This window comes from Camelus ferus, chromosome 3, assembly GCF_009834535.1.
Source record: "Camelus ferus isolate YT-003-E chromosome 3, BCGSAC_Cfer_1.0, whole genome shotgun sequence".
In the NCBI taxonomy this organism is placed as follows: Eukaryota; Metazoa; Chordata; class Mammalia; order Artiodactyla; family Camelidae; genus Camelus; species Camelus ferus.
In genome coordinates this window covers 44,861,779-44,880,036 of record NC_045698.1, presented here as the reverse complement: position 1 = coordinate 44,880,036, position 18,258 = coordinate 44,861,779, and the positions used below count along the sequence as shown (strand labels likewise).

At 41.5% G+C, this 18,258-nt stretch overlaps 1 protein-coding gene across 2 annotated transcripts; it reads left to right on the top strand.

Moving 5' to 3' along the window:
* Positions 1 to 3,093: 3,093 nt before the first annotated feature.
* Positions 3,094 to 17,704, top strand: CD180 (CD180 molecule). 2 transcript variants are annotated; one of them, XM_006183912.2, is made up of 3 exons: positions 3,094 to 3,341; positions 12,064 to 12,230; positions 15,930 to 17,704. In XM_006183912.2, the coding sequence occupies exons 1-3, from the start codon at positions 3,252 to 3,254 to the stop codon at positions 17,650 to 17,652; spliced, it is 1,980 nt and encodes a 659-aa protein (XP_006183974.1). In that variant the 5' UTR covers positions 3,094 to 3,251; the 3' UTR covers positions 17,653 to 17,704. The 2 variants fall into 2 exon arrangements, with proteins under 2 accessions (XP_006183974.1, XP_032329409.1); XM_032473518.1 differs by lacking the exon at positions 3,094 to 3,341 and adding an exon at positions 3,928 to 4,071.
* The last annotated feature ends 554 nt before the right edge of the window (positions 17,705 to 18,258 follow it).

Sequence of the window (18,258 nt, the reverse complement as noted above, 5' to 3'; positions counted from 1 at the left end):
ATCTATTGTTTCTCCACTGACATGGTTACCTGTCTGTAGAAATAAATGAGTTTCCAGTGTCTTGTCTCATCTTCTCCTTTCCCTCACCAATTTCTGTAAGAACTGGTCCTTAGAATGGATGATGGCAGTCCATCCCTAAATGGCACTGAGAATGAACTGGGATTGTAGCAGTCACGAGGCCCACAGCTCCAGCCAAATCTCTTTCTATTTTTTATATTTGCCTGGAAAGGGGTCAGACCACCTGCAGTAGTAAAGAAAGAACACTTGTCAACAAAAAGCAAGGGCAACTCCATTTTATTGGCTCAGGCCCATGACTGTTACAAAAGTAAAATGGAAATCATAGTTTTGAAGCAGAGTAATGGGATTTTCGATGAAGAAATGCCTTATAGATAATCTAGTCCGACTCCATCATTTGACAGATGAGGAAATTAAAACAGACTTTCCCAACCACACACAACTGGTTAATAGCAAATCTAGGGCCAGAATTCAAGTCAGTGCCTTTCTGGGCAGATTTGAATAATATTCAGATCAACAGACTGTGAGGGACGGTAATGCATGAACTTGTGACACAGTCGGAGGAACTAGAGATTTTTAACCTAGAAAGGGTTTATTATGTCCCTAGCTCAGGGACATAATAACTATTTTCAAGTACCTGAAGGGCTGGCAAGTAGTATAAGGGCTTGAACTTGTTCTGCTGGCCTGAGGAAAACAAGGGCTATTGTGGGGAAGTTAGAGGAAAGACTTTAGCTGTTCAGTGTAACACATTACCTTTTAAATAGTCAAAATTTGCCAAAACAATTCATCAGGGGATAGTAAGCTTTCTGTCACCTGAAGCAATTCAGGAAAGACTGGAAGATAATGTAGTGTGTATGTTTTGTCCATGGAAAGGGCTGGGTAAGGGGCGTGGAGGAGAAAATTCAGGCATGAAAATCATTTGGATGAGGTGACCTTTAAGAGTATGTGATTCTTTACAAACTGGGACCAAATAAGGGTTTCATTCTTGCCTCCAAACTCTAAAACCTATCTTCCCATCTGTTTGTAATAGTTTAAATTTTAATCTATTTCAGATTTCAGGGTATTATGCCCTGAATATTTGATTTGAATGCTGTGGCAGAAGGTCACTCATATTCATTTATTTTTCTTCTTTTACTCTAATACACTTGCTAGTGAGTCTTTTGAATCTATTATGCAAACACATGCAAATCATATGCAAATAGTGTGGCCTCAGAAAATGACAGAATCTCATGGCCCTAACTGAGCCACCAAACCTTTCTTTAAGAAGGAGAGTAATACCGCCTTTTGAATGTCTCTGGGGCAGGAGACAATTTCCTGAGAGTGACACTTACATGACGTTGAAATTGGTTACTCAGAGGAGTCTCTGCCTCATATTCTTCATATTTATATAGGACTTTAAGGTTAAGAAAGCATTTTCACGTAAATGATCCCATTTGATCCTCATAATTACTCTGTGATGTTGGCAGAATAGGAATTGGAATTCCTGTTCAATTACTCACGTGGGAAATAGACTCAGAAAAGTGAAATGTCTGGCCCAAGTTTGCTCTGCTGATAAATGGTGGACCTGAGGCTTCAAAGTAGCCCTGCGTTTAGTCCAAGGACTCTGCCCACGACACTGTGATGCGTATCTGTTTAAAGCTATCAGTCTGGGTTTGCTTGGACTGCATTTTGCCAAAAGCATCTTTGAAGGTGCTTTTGTTGATGAGGATGGCATTTTAAGGGTAACCAAAAAATTCTGTCTGTAGTAGCCCCAGCACAGCGCCAAGGACATAGATTCTCCAACATCTTCTGCTTTTTTAGCAACTGCTCCGAAATCCCCGGATGAGGAATGTTCTTCCTCCCATCCACTTTTCAGCTTTTTCAGGAGGCAAAATTCTTTCTTAAACTATGGAGAGTAATGGTACAGCCTCTGCAGTCAGACTGTCTGGATTGGAAGCCCTATTCCACCACTTTCTAGTAGTGTGGCCTTTGAGAGGTCATTTCTCATCTATAAAAGGTCATCAGTTTCTACATCTATAAAATGGGTGAAATAATGGCACCTCTGATAGAATATGTGATAAGAAGATACACATAAAACAAAAGACAACCTGCCCAGAGTTTGACACACAGTGTGTGCTCAGTAAATGGTAGCTACTATAATGATTGTATTCACGGTAGTAATGCAGTTGTGGTGGTAGGAGTAGTATCTCAAGACATCATGAACGGTGATGTTAAGAACTGGCTCTTGGAAATGGAATGGGAGGGCATTAATGCCAAGTATCTCCTATAGGCCAAAGGGTTGGAGAATAGACAATGTCTGAGGTGGCTAAAATTCAGTCCAGTGAGGCATGCATCAACTTTAACCTTCTTTAATCACTATCACATTTTGCATCACAGTGAGGGTAGTTGCAATCCTGTTTCAAAGCTCTTTCTAAGAAGAAATAGAGCCAAGGCTGACATCCTTAACTCTACTCACCCTTAGCAAGACTGCTCTGCTTATGGCAGTGTCCTCTACTTCCCTGGGTCACCTTGGGAGGGAACCAGAAGGGATTCCACTCCAGCTGCTTTAGCAGCCCTGAATGACAAGGTCACGGGAAGGACTTGTCCTTCTCCTGTACTAAGACCAGGGGTGCATACTGTGGAGGTGGCCAAGGCAGCAGCAGAGGCACAAGGGGCAGCTCCACTCCCCTTCTGGGGTGACCCTGTTCCCTCTTGCTCTAGTACCCAGCTCCAGCGGGTGCCAGCGCAGGGCTCAGTCCTTCCATCCACCCCCACAGAGTGCTCTGCCCTTCCAGTGTGCCAGGCCCCTCCCCTAGGATAACTAACAAGATGGCCTCCTCTGTGAGGACAGCCTCCTGCTCCCAGAGCCGTTCTCGTGCAAAGGGACCGGCGGCTGTTGGATCTGGACAAACTTTAAGAGTTTGTCCAGAGTGACTGGGAACCATCACCCGGAGAGTCCATGTGACCAGCCCAAGTGGGCTGCATAACTGATTCGTGTTTACCAGGAAATGCATTGGGCCATTCTGGGGCTGGGTCCGCAGCTATTTTGAGCAAGAATGGGTACTATGCAAAAGGGACTTCCCTTTTTTTGTAGCACAGGGCCACCCAACGCTGAGCAGTCAGCAGCAGTTTTTGTTCCCAGATCATTCTCCTGTGCACCTCTCTGGCTGCCAAATTACTGAGGCCATCATAGCTTGACTGGATTTCTTAGCTCTGGCATTAACTAACCTACCAAGCTGGGCTGCACTGGTCCTGCAATGGCTCCCTGTGCCGGCTGCTTCCTGCTGGCGGTGCTGTTTTCTGCCAACTGTAAAGTCATCACCTTCTTAGATCCAATGTGCACTGAGGTGAGTCCGAACTATTTGTCTTTGTCCAGATTAAACTGCCTGGAAATGTTAAGATTCAGCATGCAGCCCCATCTGAGCCTTGGCATTCCAATATCCACTGTCTTTCAAAGGGCAACGAGGTGTGTAGAAGTTTTTCTTTACTGTGAAAGAGAAACCAAAGTGCTCAGCTGGGGTGATGATCTCAAAGATTCTTAGTAGAAAGAAGTGAGAGCTGTTTTCCTAGGCAAATTCCCCCCAAATCATCCCAGTAAGGACATAAGATGTCAACGGGTCCCAGGGCAAAGAGCAGACCTCCAAACCTGCTTCCTAGTGTGCAGGAGCTATTTGTCCAACCTCCCAGCACATGGCCACTTCCCCAAAGAGTCCTCCAGTTTCCTGGCATTCAGGATGGAGATTAGTAAAGACCATCTGTGCCAGGTTTTAGAGCATATAAAAAGCACTCTGAACAAATCTGGCTTTCTCCTTGAATTGGACAGCCCTCCATCTGTTTCACTAACCCACAGGAGTAACATCTGAGAATAGAGCCAAGTCGCACTTTCTGTTTTGGACCACAACAGTATTTATCAACCTGTGGGAAGTTCTTGGAGAGGGTGGCGAGAGAGAGAAAGGAAATGGGCTACTTTCCTTGCCATCTTCCTCCCGCTACCTCTGATCCCAACAGGTGTCCAGTACCATGTGGCCTATCGAACAAGAGCTATGGACAGGAAGGACCATCAGTCTTGGTGGCTGGGTAGGTTGCGTTCCTAGGTTGGGGATGAATGATGAAAAAGAGGCAGGAGTAACATGATGGAGAAAGGCAGTGCTTAGGAACAAGGGTTGGGAGAATAAGGGAGAGTGGGGCAAGGACCTGCCAGATAAGAGCAAGAATCAAAGCCAGGGCTGAAATAAGGCCTAGAAGCAGAAAGCAACAGAACCTTGTATTCAGTTGGAATCAGGATGCACACTCAGACCGAGAAGAGGCACAATATCCAGGGGAAATGATGGCTGGAAAGTTATGTTCATTTGCTTAGGCTGCTATAACAAAGTACCACAAACTAGGCAGCTTCAACAACAGAAACTTATTTTCATACAATTCTGAGGGCTGGAAGTTCAAGATCAAGGGGTTGGCAAGTTTAGCTTCTTCTGAGGCCTTCCTCCTTGGCTTGTTAATGGCCTTCTTCTTCTCCCTGTGTCTTCACATTCTCTCCCCTTTGTACATATCTGTGTCTAAATTTATTCTTCTTATAAAGACACCAGTCATATTGGATTAGGGCCCCCCTAATGACCTCATTTTAGCTTAATTACCTCTTTGAAGACCCTATCTCCAAACAAACTCTCATTCTGAGGTCCTGTGGCTAAGACTTCAGCGAATGAATTTTAGGGGGACACAAGTCAGCCCACAACAGAAGTGGGCAAATGAAAGGTTTTCATCAGCCCCAGAAGGCGGTATCCTCATCATTCAGGGTGAAAAATCAATTTCACACAGGCCTGGAGCTGACATGTAAGAGGGTAGGAGTGGAGACACCACCCCCTCAGTTATGAGGTATGTTATGCCATCCACCTTCTGGCAACATCCTCAAATGGAATAATATTACCATTAAATTCCAACTTATTGGGAAGCAATCTGTTTTAAACACCCTACTCTCAAGTCTACCAGTTCATGTCTTAAATCCCTGCATTGCAGCAAAGTCTGTACATCCCTTCCAAAGTCCACGAGTGCCCTTATTCCTGGGAGACTTTGGAAAGCCCTGGAAATACTGGACTAGTCTAGCTTCCTACTGAGGGCACCAGGCCCCAGAGTTACCAGTTCTTTTTTCGCAAATGGTTCCTGCTTTAGCAGAGGGAAGGAGGAAGAGGCATGGAGAGCACCCTAGCCCTTTTGCTGCCTGTTCAGAGGACTTCCATGCTATTCAGGTGGCAGGAGTAGTGCCAAGTGTCCCAGGAACCCCAGGTCTGGCCTATGTATGCTACAGTGAGAGATTTCCTTTCTGGAGAAGTCAAGTGAGACTGAAACCCTCCAATATAATACCCTCCCTGCAGCCCGCCCTCTGAAACGACTCTGATTTTAAATGCCTTAAGAACAATTTAATTAATATTGGATCTTTATTTTCCTTTACATCTTCCATTGTGTTTGAGTTCATGACAGCTGTTTATCGAGCTATCACTTCTATGTGAATAGTAGGGAGGGAACTGGGAGATAAACTTGTTCCTGAAGGTAAAGAAATTCTGGGCTTCAGGCAAGAAGGATAAAGTCAAAGTGGTGGGAGAGAAAGCTTCTGATTTAAGGGCTTGGCCCTTTTTCAGGTGAAAAATCACCCCAGTTTTCCCACCCCTTCCCCTTGCTTTCCTTTCCTCATTCATTCTCCCCTCCCCCAGTTTAAGTAAAATTAACCACATACTGAACATACGTTCATGTAACTACCACGAGCTTATCAGGCCCTACCCTGAAAACAAGGTTTCTGTTTTGTTTTCCTTGTTTTGAGTTCAGTAAACTTTTTATTGAAGTAAAACAGACACACAGAAAAGTTCACCAATCCTAAGCATAGAGTTCAGTGAGTTCTAAGTGACCACATCCATGTAAGCAGCATATGGACTGAGAAACAGAACATTCTCAGCACCTCAGAAGCCCTCTCATGTCTCCTCCTGGTCACGAGCCCCCACGAGCACCCAGTACTCGAACTTCTATCACCCTCAATTAATTTTGCCTCCGTTTGAATTTCATATACATGGGAACATACAGCATGTATTCTTTTGTGTCTGGCTTCTTTCGCTCAATATCAGACTCATGAAATTTATCAATGACGTCATGTGCAGCGATCATGTGTTCATTTTCATCATGGAATGGTATTCTGTTGTATTAGTGAAAAACTGTTGATTTATCCATTCTGTTGTTAGTGGACATTTGCACTGTTTTCAATTTTTTGGCTATTATGAATGCTATTGCTTTGGACATTCTTATCTATGTCTTTAGTAAACAAATGAACAAACATTTATTAGGTGTTTATCTGAGTAGATTTATTTGCTCATAGGGTATATAGACCTGTAACTTTAGTAGATATTGCAAAACAGTTTTTCAAAGTTTCGGGACCTATCTCTTCTCATCAGCCATGTGTATGAGTTCTGATTGGCCCACAGCCTCATATACATTTGCTATTTTTTGTTGAACACAAGCCATTCTGATAGATGGGTAGGGATATTTCACTGGGATTTAATTTTTTTTTTCCTGATTAATAATTAAATTGAGTACATTTTCGTAATTTTCTTGGTCATTTGTGTATCTTTTCATGTGTCTGTGTATGTGAAGTGCCTTTTCAAGTCCTTTGCCATCTTCTCTTGGTTTGTCTGTCTTTTTTTTTTTTTTTTTGATTTGTAGTGGTGCTTTATGTATTCTGGATACAAGTCCTTTATTAGGTTGCAAATATCTCCTCCTACCCCATGGCTTGCCTTTTCACTCTTCTAACAATATTTTTTTAAAGGAATTGAAGTCCTTAATTTTAATGCAGCTTAATTTATCATTGTTCCTTTACTTTTGGTGCCTTTCTGTTCTGTTTAAGAAATGTTTGCCTACCCCAAGGCCATGAAGATATTATCATATGTTTTATTCTGGAAGTTTTATTGTTTTGTCTTTATGTTCATTTCTAGATTTCACATTTAAATTCATAGTCCATCTGGAATTGCTTTTTGCATATGCTGTGAGGTATGAGTCAGGATAAATTTTGTTAATAAACCTTTTTGTTTGAAAAACATTTCAAACTTAGACAAATTCTAAAATATATTAGAAGTCTTACAATTAACACCCATAAACACTCCACATAGAACCTTTCATTATTAATTATTAAGTGTGTGTGTGTAACATAAGTAACAAAATTAGACCTTTGACCAAGTTTTTGGAGGCTGACAAATATGCAAAGTGTAGCTGGAATTCAGCGTTCTGTGATTGGATTCTGGTAACATTTTAGATGTATTCTTGAATAATTACTTGGACGTGTAGGCAGGCCTCCTCATTTCAAATGAGCTCAACTTGGCTATCCTCTCTTCTCAAAACCATGGTAGGAGACAGTCCTTCAGGCCTCAGTAGGAGAGAGTACTTAGTAGAACTCTGTTTAAGAAAACTCCGAGTTCATGGATACAAGGGCTTCCCAATAGCTTGAGACAATGACAGGGATGCTGTGAAGACCCAGTGCAATGCTAATTTATCTTGTGAGTGCTTGACGTACCTTATCTCAGAATTCTCAGAGCTGGCCTGGCAAGAGGGGTTATTATCCTCAATCTACAGTTAGGCAAAAAATGAGGCTCAGAGAACACAGGTCCGTGGTTGAGAGCTGGGATTTGAACCCCAGCCATTTGCCTCAAGACACACAGAAAATGAACCGTATATAATTGGAATGCCCTTTGCTTGGAGGAGTGAGATTGAAACAAAGTTTTAGAGCTGTGATCTCTTGGGAGCGTTTTATTTTCAGAGAGTAATTGTTACTCTGGGACTTGGCTCAGTCAAATTGCTAGCTCTGGATAGAAGAGTAATTAATGAGGGAGGGTTGGGGTTCAGTGTACCAGACTCCTTGTGCTTGGGGGAGCTGGTTGCTATGTGAGCCAAGTGCAGAGGAGACATCAGAACAGGTGGGAATCAGCACTTGCGTTAAACTCACAGGGTTCTAAATTAGAAAATGATTTCAACCCTTGTGAGGAGAGAAAATACTGTGGGATGGCAGAGAGTTAGAGACAGCAGAAAGGAGCAAAATCAGATCCTGATTGAAAAAATGCAAATGAATACCTGGAGGGAAGAGGGATTGCAGACACAGATGCAGCACTTGGGAGTCCTGCTCTGTAGAAAGGCACAGCTCGGAGCTGGAGCTGGAGACAAAGGGACTGGCACAGGTCCCAGGGCACCACAGGTTCTGAGCAAATGCCCACGACTTAGAATGGGGGTGGGCCTGGGGCAGCTATTGGGAATACCGTGTGGCTTTGCCTCACGCCTGCTGGCTGCGTAAGTTCTCATCCAGAAGGGTCCTGCCTGGGATGGAACCAGCCAAAGCAGAAGAGTGAGAAAGTGACTCAGGAAACTGACCTCAGACTGAGGTCTAGTGAAGAAACCTGGGGCTATAGGAAGTGATCACGTGGGGCTCAGAGAAACCACAGGGGCTGCGAAAGTGGTGGTGGGTTTCTGCCTGGAAAAGCAACTAAACACATAGTTTTGGCTGCCAGCCCAGCCCTGTGCCAATAGCAGCAGTCACACAGTTGGGACCCAGCAGTCCTCTTCTACACCACCCTCTCCAGCTCCGTTACATTACCATTCTGCTGTCCGGGAACGCTGTGCTATGCTATCAGAACTTGCCCTCAGAAAGTTTTACTGTGAATCCTGACAGCGAGAAAGACACCATCTCCCTGATATGGTGCTGCACAAAACGTATAACCTTAATCAAATCATGAGGAAACATACAAACGCCAAATGATGGATATTCTGCAAACTCTGAGCCTGGATTCTGAAAAAAGTAAATTAATGTCAGGAAAGGTAATGAGAGGCTGAAGAATCAGCTCAGATGAAAGAAGACTAAAGAGACCTGGAAACTAAATGCAACAATTACACAGGAGTGTGAGTGCCAAAGGAGACCAGCCCAGGACAGTCTCTGAAATGCATGTGGTTTTCAAATTTTCTTATGAGCTCCGATTCTTGTCATTTGCCTCTTTCTTTAGGAATCAAGGGCAGAGAGTTCACTGCAGATTAGCTAACTGGAGATTATCGAATGTTGTGACCCAGGCTCACGGTGGACTTCTCAGCACCCCTAGGGAGGGTTATGCACTGGTTCCCGGGGTTTTCACTGAGTTGAAACTGAGCTACTTCATTTCCCTGCCTTTCCATTTGCTAGGCGCTCCCTCAGGTCACTGACTCAGGAGAGCTCCTGCTCCCTTCCAACTTTGGGAATCACATTAATGTAATAAAGTGCTTACTTAGTAAAGCACACAAGAGAAGTAATTTAGATGTCATGGGCATTTTCATATTCTGGCAAAGGAGGGAACTGTCAATGTTGAGCCTGTTCCTGTAGGGCCAGAACAGAGTGAGACAAATTGAGGAAAGGCCCCCTTTCTCCACATGTGTATGACATTTCTTAAATCAATGGAGACCAAAAAAGAAAAATGTCTCCTCAAACTAATCTGTACCTTAGCAGCTACACATACATTTTGCCTCTGGGTCTTCCATGTTCGTGGGCACCGAAGAGGGGCCCAACAGCAACTGTTTTCCCCTACCAGTCAGTTAAGTAAAAGTTTTAAATGCAAAATGTGCATGTCAAGGACATTATGTGGATTTGTGGCAGTGCCCTGAGGACTTTGGGTCTATGAAACAAAGGATGAATTACAAGAAAATGTAAGTATGACATTTTCATTAGTGACTTTCCTAATACTGTCACAATATAGAAGAAAACCAGTGATTTCCTGTAAATGAGCATGTTCACTGTAGCTACAAAAAAGTGCCAAGCTAAGCAGAAGTTGGAGTGGAAAAAGCAAAAAGCAATTCAGATGGCGACACCTCTCAAAATGTCACACTTCAGAGCAAAGGCAGATGTGTGTGGTCTTCCGTTTTCAGCTAATGAGACCTGTTTGCAACTTAGCATGAGGAAAGCTACTGATTTAGTGTTTGATGGGGCTGGTCTTTCCTAGACCCTGCAGTCTCAGTGGAGCCTCTAGTGAGACCACTGTGTGGCCAGGAGAAAAGAAGGCCTGAGAGGCTGGGTGAAATCACATGGAGCCTGAGATGATCTGAGAAGTAGCCCATGGCTCTGGGGTGTCAGTCTTCTTTGTGTCTCAAGTGTACTTTTCTTGGAGATTATTTCTGTCTATCCTAGGAGTCTCCCCATGCAAAATATACCTCATCAGGCCTTCATATTCACCCCACTATCCTTTATCCTAAGGCATCATCCAGATGAATTATGAGCCCACAATTCTATAGGCTTCTACCTAGCCCCTTTCTGTTTTTACCTAATTAGTCCAAGATCTATAACTTGAGTTAGGGAATCTTGCAAACAGTGTTTGGCAGATACCAGAATACGTGACTTTCCTGGGACCCAGGATGATAAATTCCTCTGAATTTATGTGCAGGGCTGTGCCCAAATGGTGGGTCTGGTATCCACAGCCTGCATTTCCAGAGATCCAAAACTGAGTCAGGCTTCAAGATCACAAGACCTTGTGACCTAAGGTCTGGGCCACACTGCTAGTTTTTTTTTTCTTTTTGTTTTTTCCTAACATTGTATTAAGAACATTTCTAAATATACACAAAAGCAGTTAGTTACAAGGAATCTTGTGTATATCATCCCACATTCAATAATCACCAACATTTTGCCTACCAGTTTCATCTCTCCACTCCCTCTCCTTTTGCCAGAGTATTTTAAAGCAAATCCCGAGCACTGTGTCATTTTGCCTCTAACTACTTCAAAATGCAACTCAAAACAAGATCATTTCTCTTACATTATTGCGAGGTCACTATTATTGACAAAATTCACAATTCCTTAATATTCTCTAATATTCTGTCCTCGTTTAAAATTCCCTGATGGTCTATAAAATGTCTTTTCCCAAACGCTTTATTTGAATTAAAATCTAAACAAGGGCTACTCTATTATCTGTTGCTCATGTCTCTTCGGTAGCTTGTATACCTCTCTCTCTTTATAAGAGCAGCTCCTCTCTTGTCCCACCCCCTCATTCTCCACTTCTACCAACATCATTCACATGTTGACAAAACAAAGTCTGTTATTCCATAGACTGTCCCACCTTCTGCGTTTGGCTGACTGCTACCTTCACAGGTAGACTGAAAGTTAGGCCCAAAGTCTTTTTTTTTTTTTTAGGTATAAGAATTTTAAAACTTAATCAGTTTTCCCAAGTGTAATCACAGGTTAGATAGTGATATAGCAGTTTGGAGACATGAAAGAAAATCAGCCCACATCATACTTATTGGATTCACTGTGGGTGCATGCCTTGTTTTGTGAGCTAATCTTGTTTACATTCTTTTTTTTTTTCTTGATTGGATTCAAGGTTAATCTTTTTTTTTTTTTTTTTTGGCAATACCTCACAGGTAGTGCTATGTACATTATACGGCATCACATCAGAAAGTGTGTACTATCTGATTGTCTTCTTTTGTTGAAGCTAATCTAGAGTTGATTTATTTGTTTTGAAGTGAAGGAAAACATTTCCATGCAACCAAAATCAAAACTGTAAAACAAAGTACATTCAGAGAAGTCTTATTTCCATCCCTATCCTTCTCTCTGGCTCCTTCCTTTCCCTAAATATAACCAGTTCGGAGTTTTTCCCCAGTTTCTTTTTCCAAATATAAGAAAACACACACGTACCTTTCTTACGTACTGTATACTATATACAGTAATAGACATTCTGCACCTTGCTTTTTTCACCTCAGAATAAACCTGCATATCACTCCATAGCAGTGTGTGGAGATGGGATTTACTCCTTTTTCAGCTGCGGAGGGTTCCATTTTGTGAATGTACCACATTTTGTTCAACTAGTCCTATATGGATAGATAATCTGGTTATTGTCAATCTTTTGTTATTTCAAAAACTACTAAAATGAATAGTGCTATGCATAAGTCATTTTGTGTTTTCCCAGTTTTATATTTGGTAAAGATTCCTAGATTGGTAAAGATTCCTAGAAGTGGGATTGCTGCTCAAAGAATAAAACATGTAATTTTGATAGTTAGCCAATCAAATTACTCTTTGATATAAATTTATGTTTTTTCTCTCATCAGAAAGAAGCCAGCAGAACATATAACTGTGAAAATTTAGGTCTCAAAGAAATTCCTGACACTCTACCAAATACAACAGAATTTTTGGAATTTGGCTTTAATTTCTTACCTACAGTTCAAAATACAACCTTCAGCAGACTCATAAATCTTATCTTTTTGGATTTGACCAGGTATGTATCCTAAATCTTTGTGTGTGCTTGATGTTTTACTTAAGTGAAAACACGACTTGCACTCAAATTGTTTCCAGCACTTTCTTTTGGGCCACAGGGACAACCTGCTTTTTCTGCATGTTTACCCTTTCCCATTAAATATTTTTAGGCAGGTAAAATATAATTTAAATAAGTGCCAGTCAACGGAGAGGAAAGTGGATTGTTCTCAAACTGGACTGTGTTGGCAGTGCTGCTTAAGAAATTCTATAGAATATCAGTAACAAAATTGAAAATAAATCTTGTACTAAATCAGATGCCACATCATACTACATTTTAGCATAGTTGAATATTAATGGATGTGGCATTTTAGGAAAACTTTACAGGAGAAATATGTATCATCTATTTTTCCCCCCCAAAATTGGGAAAAGAGTTTCATTACTTGGTTTTAGAGGCAGACTTAGTATTCTAAATGCTGAACTAGTGCTTGTTAATCAGTGGGCAGAAGTATCACAAGAAAATAAGGGAAGAGAGCAAAAGGGAAAGGCAGGGTGTGTGTGTGTGTGTGTGTGTATGCACGCATGCATGACCATATGTAAGGGGGGATAGGGTGCTGCATGTGGATGAGGTCTGCACCCCTTGCAGCATCTCTATTTCTTCTGCTCTGGTCCTTCAACTTAAGCTTCTGCAGGGCAGGAAAGCATTCACCTCCATAGAGCCACTTTGTCTGTGTAACCCCCACTGGGAGGTAGCCAGGGTGAATGCTGCCACAAAATCTCCTCCTAACAGAGGCTCCAGCAGATTTTGTGAGTTGAAGGTCATGAAGGAAGGAAACTGGGACTCTGCTCTCCTGACTGCCAGTCCAGAGTCCCCCAAATGACCCCCGGCCACCTCCCCAGCCAAGACTCAGTTAGACACAACTGAGAGTGAGCCTTGCCCTTTCAGGTCATTCTGCTACCTACCTAGTTTGCCCCAAAGAAACTGACTTTCCCTCTCTTGCCATTTCTCATTTTCAGATGAAATGAGTTTGACCACATTTTTAAGAAGTGCTGAGCTTTTCTAGCTGAAGACTCTTAAGTTTCCTCTTCCGCTATTTTCAAAAAGTGATAAAAATAGGACCTTGTACTTTCTAAAACCTTCCTCCACTGCTCCCCTCCCCGCCTTCTATCTGGTCACAACAGAGACACTGCTTTTACTACTTGACCCGGCCATTGTTCCTTTAGCTTTCCCAGCTTGCTTTCTGTGCCCTTTCTATCCCATCCTTCCGTCTTGCTTTTTAGACCTTCCTGTCTGGAATCATTTTTCTTTTTCCTAAAGCACCTCCTTAGACATTTCTTTGGTGAGTGTCTGTTAGTAATCAACTCCCTCAGTTTTTTTTTCCCCCCCTGAAAATATCTTTATTTCACTTTGATTCTTGAAAGATAGCATTTTCTGGCATATGGCTCCAGGCTGACAGTTATTTTTAATCCGGTCCTTCCAAACTATCCTTTCAGTCTTCCATCTTTGCTGTTGGGTGGTCATCTATCTGTCTAATCATTGTTCACATATTGGTGATCTGTCTTTTCTTCTCCTGAAGTTTTCAATAGCTTCTCTTTGTCCGTGGAATTCTGTTAATATCACAGTGATGCACTGTGTAGATTGTCAGGCTCCCTGACTCTGAGATTGGTGTCTTTCATCAATTCTGAAATATTCTAGCCATTATCCATCTGAACTTCAATTTGCTTCCATTTGTATCTCCTTTGGATCTATGGTTAAACTTATATTGCATTTTCTAATCTGTCCTTTATATGTTTTATCTCTTTCTTGTTTTCCATCTCTTTGGTTTTTTGGACTACATTCTAATTAATTTTTTCCTATTTACTTCTAACCAGTTAATATCCTCCTCAGCCATCTCTAATCTGTATAAACCATTTCAATTATTAACTTTTTTCATTTCAAGAAGTTTCAATGATTCTTTAAAATTTTACACAAATATTAGATCCATTTTAATATTTTTTCCTTTATTATACTTTTGGTTCTTATTGTTTCCCTTAAACATATTAAACATGTTTGACATAAGTATATTTATTATGTATTCTGATAATATATATCAGTTATATCATATATTTTTTTATATAGCATATATACATTATCAGACAAATCTGATAATTCTGGCATCTGTTGCCTTTTTTAATCTGATTCTGGTGGAACTTTTTTTTTTTCTTTTCCTCATTTTGGCTAATGTGTTTTCCTTATATGTTTAGTGAATTTTTATTTTGAGCTCATTTATCTTGTGGAACTTTGTGTAAATTTTTGTTTAAAAAATTTTCCTGAAACTAGATAATACCAATAAATTATTAACATTATTGTGTGTGACAATGGCATCATGACTACAGAAAACAAGCCTATATATTTTTTGGAAATGCACACTGACATACATATGGATGTCTAGGATTTGACTTAAAATAACTCAGGAGAGGTAAGTGGGATTAGATGATTCAAAGCAGCATGTGTGGCAAAATTGTGAGAACTGTTGCACCTGGGCGATAGGTACATGAACGTTCATTATACTATTCTCTTTACTTTTATGTAAATTTGGAAGTTTTCCTTGTAAAAAAGAAAAATTGCTTAAGTAAGTAGATCACTCCAGAAAAGGTTTCTATTTACTTCTGCCAGTTACCTGAAGTCACTACCATTCTGGCACCACTTTAAGCTAAATTTTTCACCGGGGTTTCTTTTGGGTGGTCCACAGAGGTAGCATAAATTCAGGCTACAATCCTCATAGGTGGAAGTTTACGCTTAGGGAATCTCATAGGAGATTTTTCTTGTTGTTTTGTTGTTCTTCTACCCAGAGCCAAGGCCAAGACAAACACATATCTTCAAAGTCTCTCTGTAAGTTTTCTTTTTTTTTTAAGTCACCCATTGAAAGGATCCCCTGAGGGTCTCTGTTGTTTGCAGGTTTTTGATAAGACCTCTGATGCTATTCCCAACCATTGTCTCCTGCACTGGTCCATGTGGCTTATTAAAACCCAATCTCTAGGCCAGGAAGGATTGGCAGATATGACAAAACTAGCTCCAGAGATTGCTTGGTTCTATGGATTCAAGCTTCCTTTTGACAATGCACTTCTAAGCAATTCCCTTATTAACCTCCAGGGGAGCTCTGTGTGTGTATGTGTGTATGTGGCTCTATGTGTGTAATCCAGTATTTTTATCTGCAACACCAGGATGGGTTTCTCTGAACCTCTAGGGTTCCATATTTCACTGGAGCATTTTCTTATGTATCATTTGAATCATAACCATTTACAAAGTAATCATGGTTGCTATACTTTATAGGTGAAAAAACAGAGCTTGAGAAAAGTTGTGACTTGTCTAGGATGGCAAAGATTCTTATTTACACATCATATGTTATATACTGTGCATTATATATGACATAGTTTATATTACTTATAATAGTAAATTATAGTTTGATTTTGCCTACAAACCACTAATTATCTTATACACAAACCTGTGAGAGTTCAACCTATAATATCTGGAAAAAATTCTAAATCAAAGGGTTCACATCTGAGGCTAGTCATTAATTCAGAACCCCATCTACAGGTACTAACGAAAGCTTTTTATCTTTCACTTGGAATAATAATGTATACTGGTTTTACTGTACACAAAAGATGGCTTTTTAATATAGGTCACTGTGATAGTTTTTCTTTTTCCTAATTAGTTGTTATCAAATACTATTATCTTTTTAAGGTGTCATATTAACTGGGTACATGAAGATACTTTTCAAAACCACCATCAACTGAACACCATCGTGTTAACTGGAAATCCCCTCATATTCATGGCAGAAACATCACTGAATGGGCCTATGTCACTGAAGCATCTTTTCTTAACCCAAACAGGAATATCCAATCTTGAGTTTATCCCAGTGCACAATCTGGGAAACTTGGAGAGTTTGCATCTTGGAAGCAATCATATTTCCTCCATTAATCTCCCAGAAAACTTTCCAACACAGAATCTGAAAGTCATGGATTTTCAGAATAATGCTATACACTACATCTCTAGTAAAGACATAAATGCTTTGGAACAGGTCACTAACCTTAATTTCAATGGCAATGACATTAAAGGCATTGAGCCTGGGGCTTTCAATTCAAAAATCTTTCAAAGTTTGAAATTTGGAGGGACTCTAGACTTATCTGTCATATTAAAAGGTCTACAGAACTCTACTATTCAGTCTCTTTGGCTGGGGACATTTGAGGACACTGATGACCAAGACCTCACTTCAGCCATGCTTGAGGGACTCTGTGAAATGTCTGTTGAGAGCATCAATCTACAGAAGCACCATTTCTCTGGCTTTTCACCTTCCACGTTTCAGTGCTTCACTGGACTCCGGGAGTTGGACCTGACGGCAACTCACTTGCGAGAGTTACCTTCTGGGCTAGAGGGTATGAGCTCTCTCAGGAAATTAATTCTCAGTGCAAACAGTTTTGAGCAATTGTGTCAGATCAGTGCTGCCAGTTTCCCATCCCTTACAGACCTCTATATCAAAGGCAACACGAGGAAACTTGACCTCGGTACTAGGTGTTTGGAAAAACTAGAAAATCTTCGGAAACTTGATTTAAGCCATAGTGATATTGAGGCTCCTGACTGTTGCAACCTGCAACTCCAAAACCTGTCCCAACTGCAACACTTAAATCTGAGCTACAATGAGCCCCTTGGTCTCCAGGATCAGGCGTTCAAAGAATGCCCTCGGCTGGAACTCCTGGATTTGGCATTTACCCATCTGCATGTTAGTGCTCCACAAAGTCCTTTCCAAAACCTCCATCTCCTGCAGGTTCTGAATCTCTCTAACTGCCTCCTTGATACCAGCAATGAGCACCTTCTAGCAGGCCTGCTGGATCTCCGGCATCTGAATTTACATGGGAACAACTTTCAAGATGGGAGCCTCTCAAAGACCAACCTACTTCAGCCAGTGGGCAGCTTGGAGACTCTAATTTTATCCTCCTGTGATCTCCTCTCCATAGACCAGCAAGCATTCCACAATCTTGGGAAAATGAGCCACTTAGACTTAAGTCACAACCGCCTGACAGGTGATTGCATTGACGCTCTTAGCCATCTTAAGGGGACCTACCTTAATCTGGCCGCCAATAACATTCACATCATCCCACCCCGTCTCCTCCTCATCTTGTCTCAGCAGAGCACCATTAATTTAGGTCACAATCCCCTGGACTGCACTTGCTCAAATATTCATTTCATAACGTGGTACCAAGAAAACTTGCAAAAACTTGAGGGCTCAGGGGAGACCATGTGCGCAAGCCCTCCATTTTTAAGGGGAGTTAAGCTGTCTGATGTCAAACTGTCCTGTGGGATTACAAGAGTGGGCATTTTCTTTCTTATGGTATTTGTATTCTTGCTTATAATTCTGCTCATTTTTTCAGGTAAGTCTATTCTTAGGTGGAAATACCAGCACATTTAGTGCTGAAAGTTTCTAGAGATGGCAAATAAATGTTTAGCAAAATTGCCCTCAATAGAGGAACTGTTGTCTGTTAGTGATTAGACTTTTCAGACGGCTTCCTGGAGCCGGGCAAGGTTTCACTGTGCTTTTCTGAGTCCCTGCGCTAATGAATCTCCAGGGAAGGTAAACTAAGTAGGGTCAGAGGGCCAGATGCAGCCATGAGAGACACACAGCCATTTCCTCACATGGAAGGTGAGCAGAAGCTGAGGAGGACCCCTGCCAGGGAAAGGTCAGGAGAGTAACCCATCAGGAGGCCATCCCTTCCACTCATGGGCATCTTTCAAAGGAGAGTCACCTCCCACCCTGACCCTAAAAGGACACCATCAACTCCCACCACTTGGCCGGGCTGAGGACCCCAGCTCCCCAGCTCCCCAGCTCCCTGTCCCACAGCTGGGGAACTGTGCTCAGGTCTTTGCTCTCAGTAGTCACTTGGGAAATAAGTTGGGGATAAAGTACCAACACTTATTTTAAAGAAAAAAGGGAAAACACAATGAATGTAAAAAAGACTGAGAAATGAACCTTGCCATCAAATTCATTTCATTAACCTCTTTAATCCTTAAGTCTCTA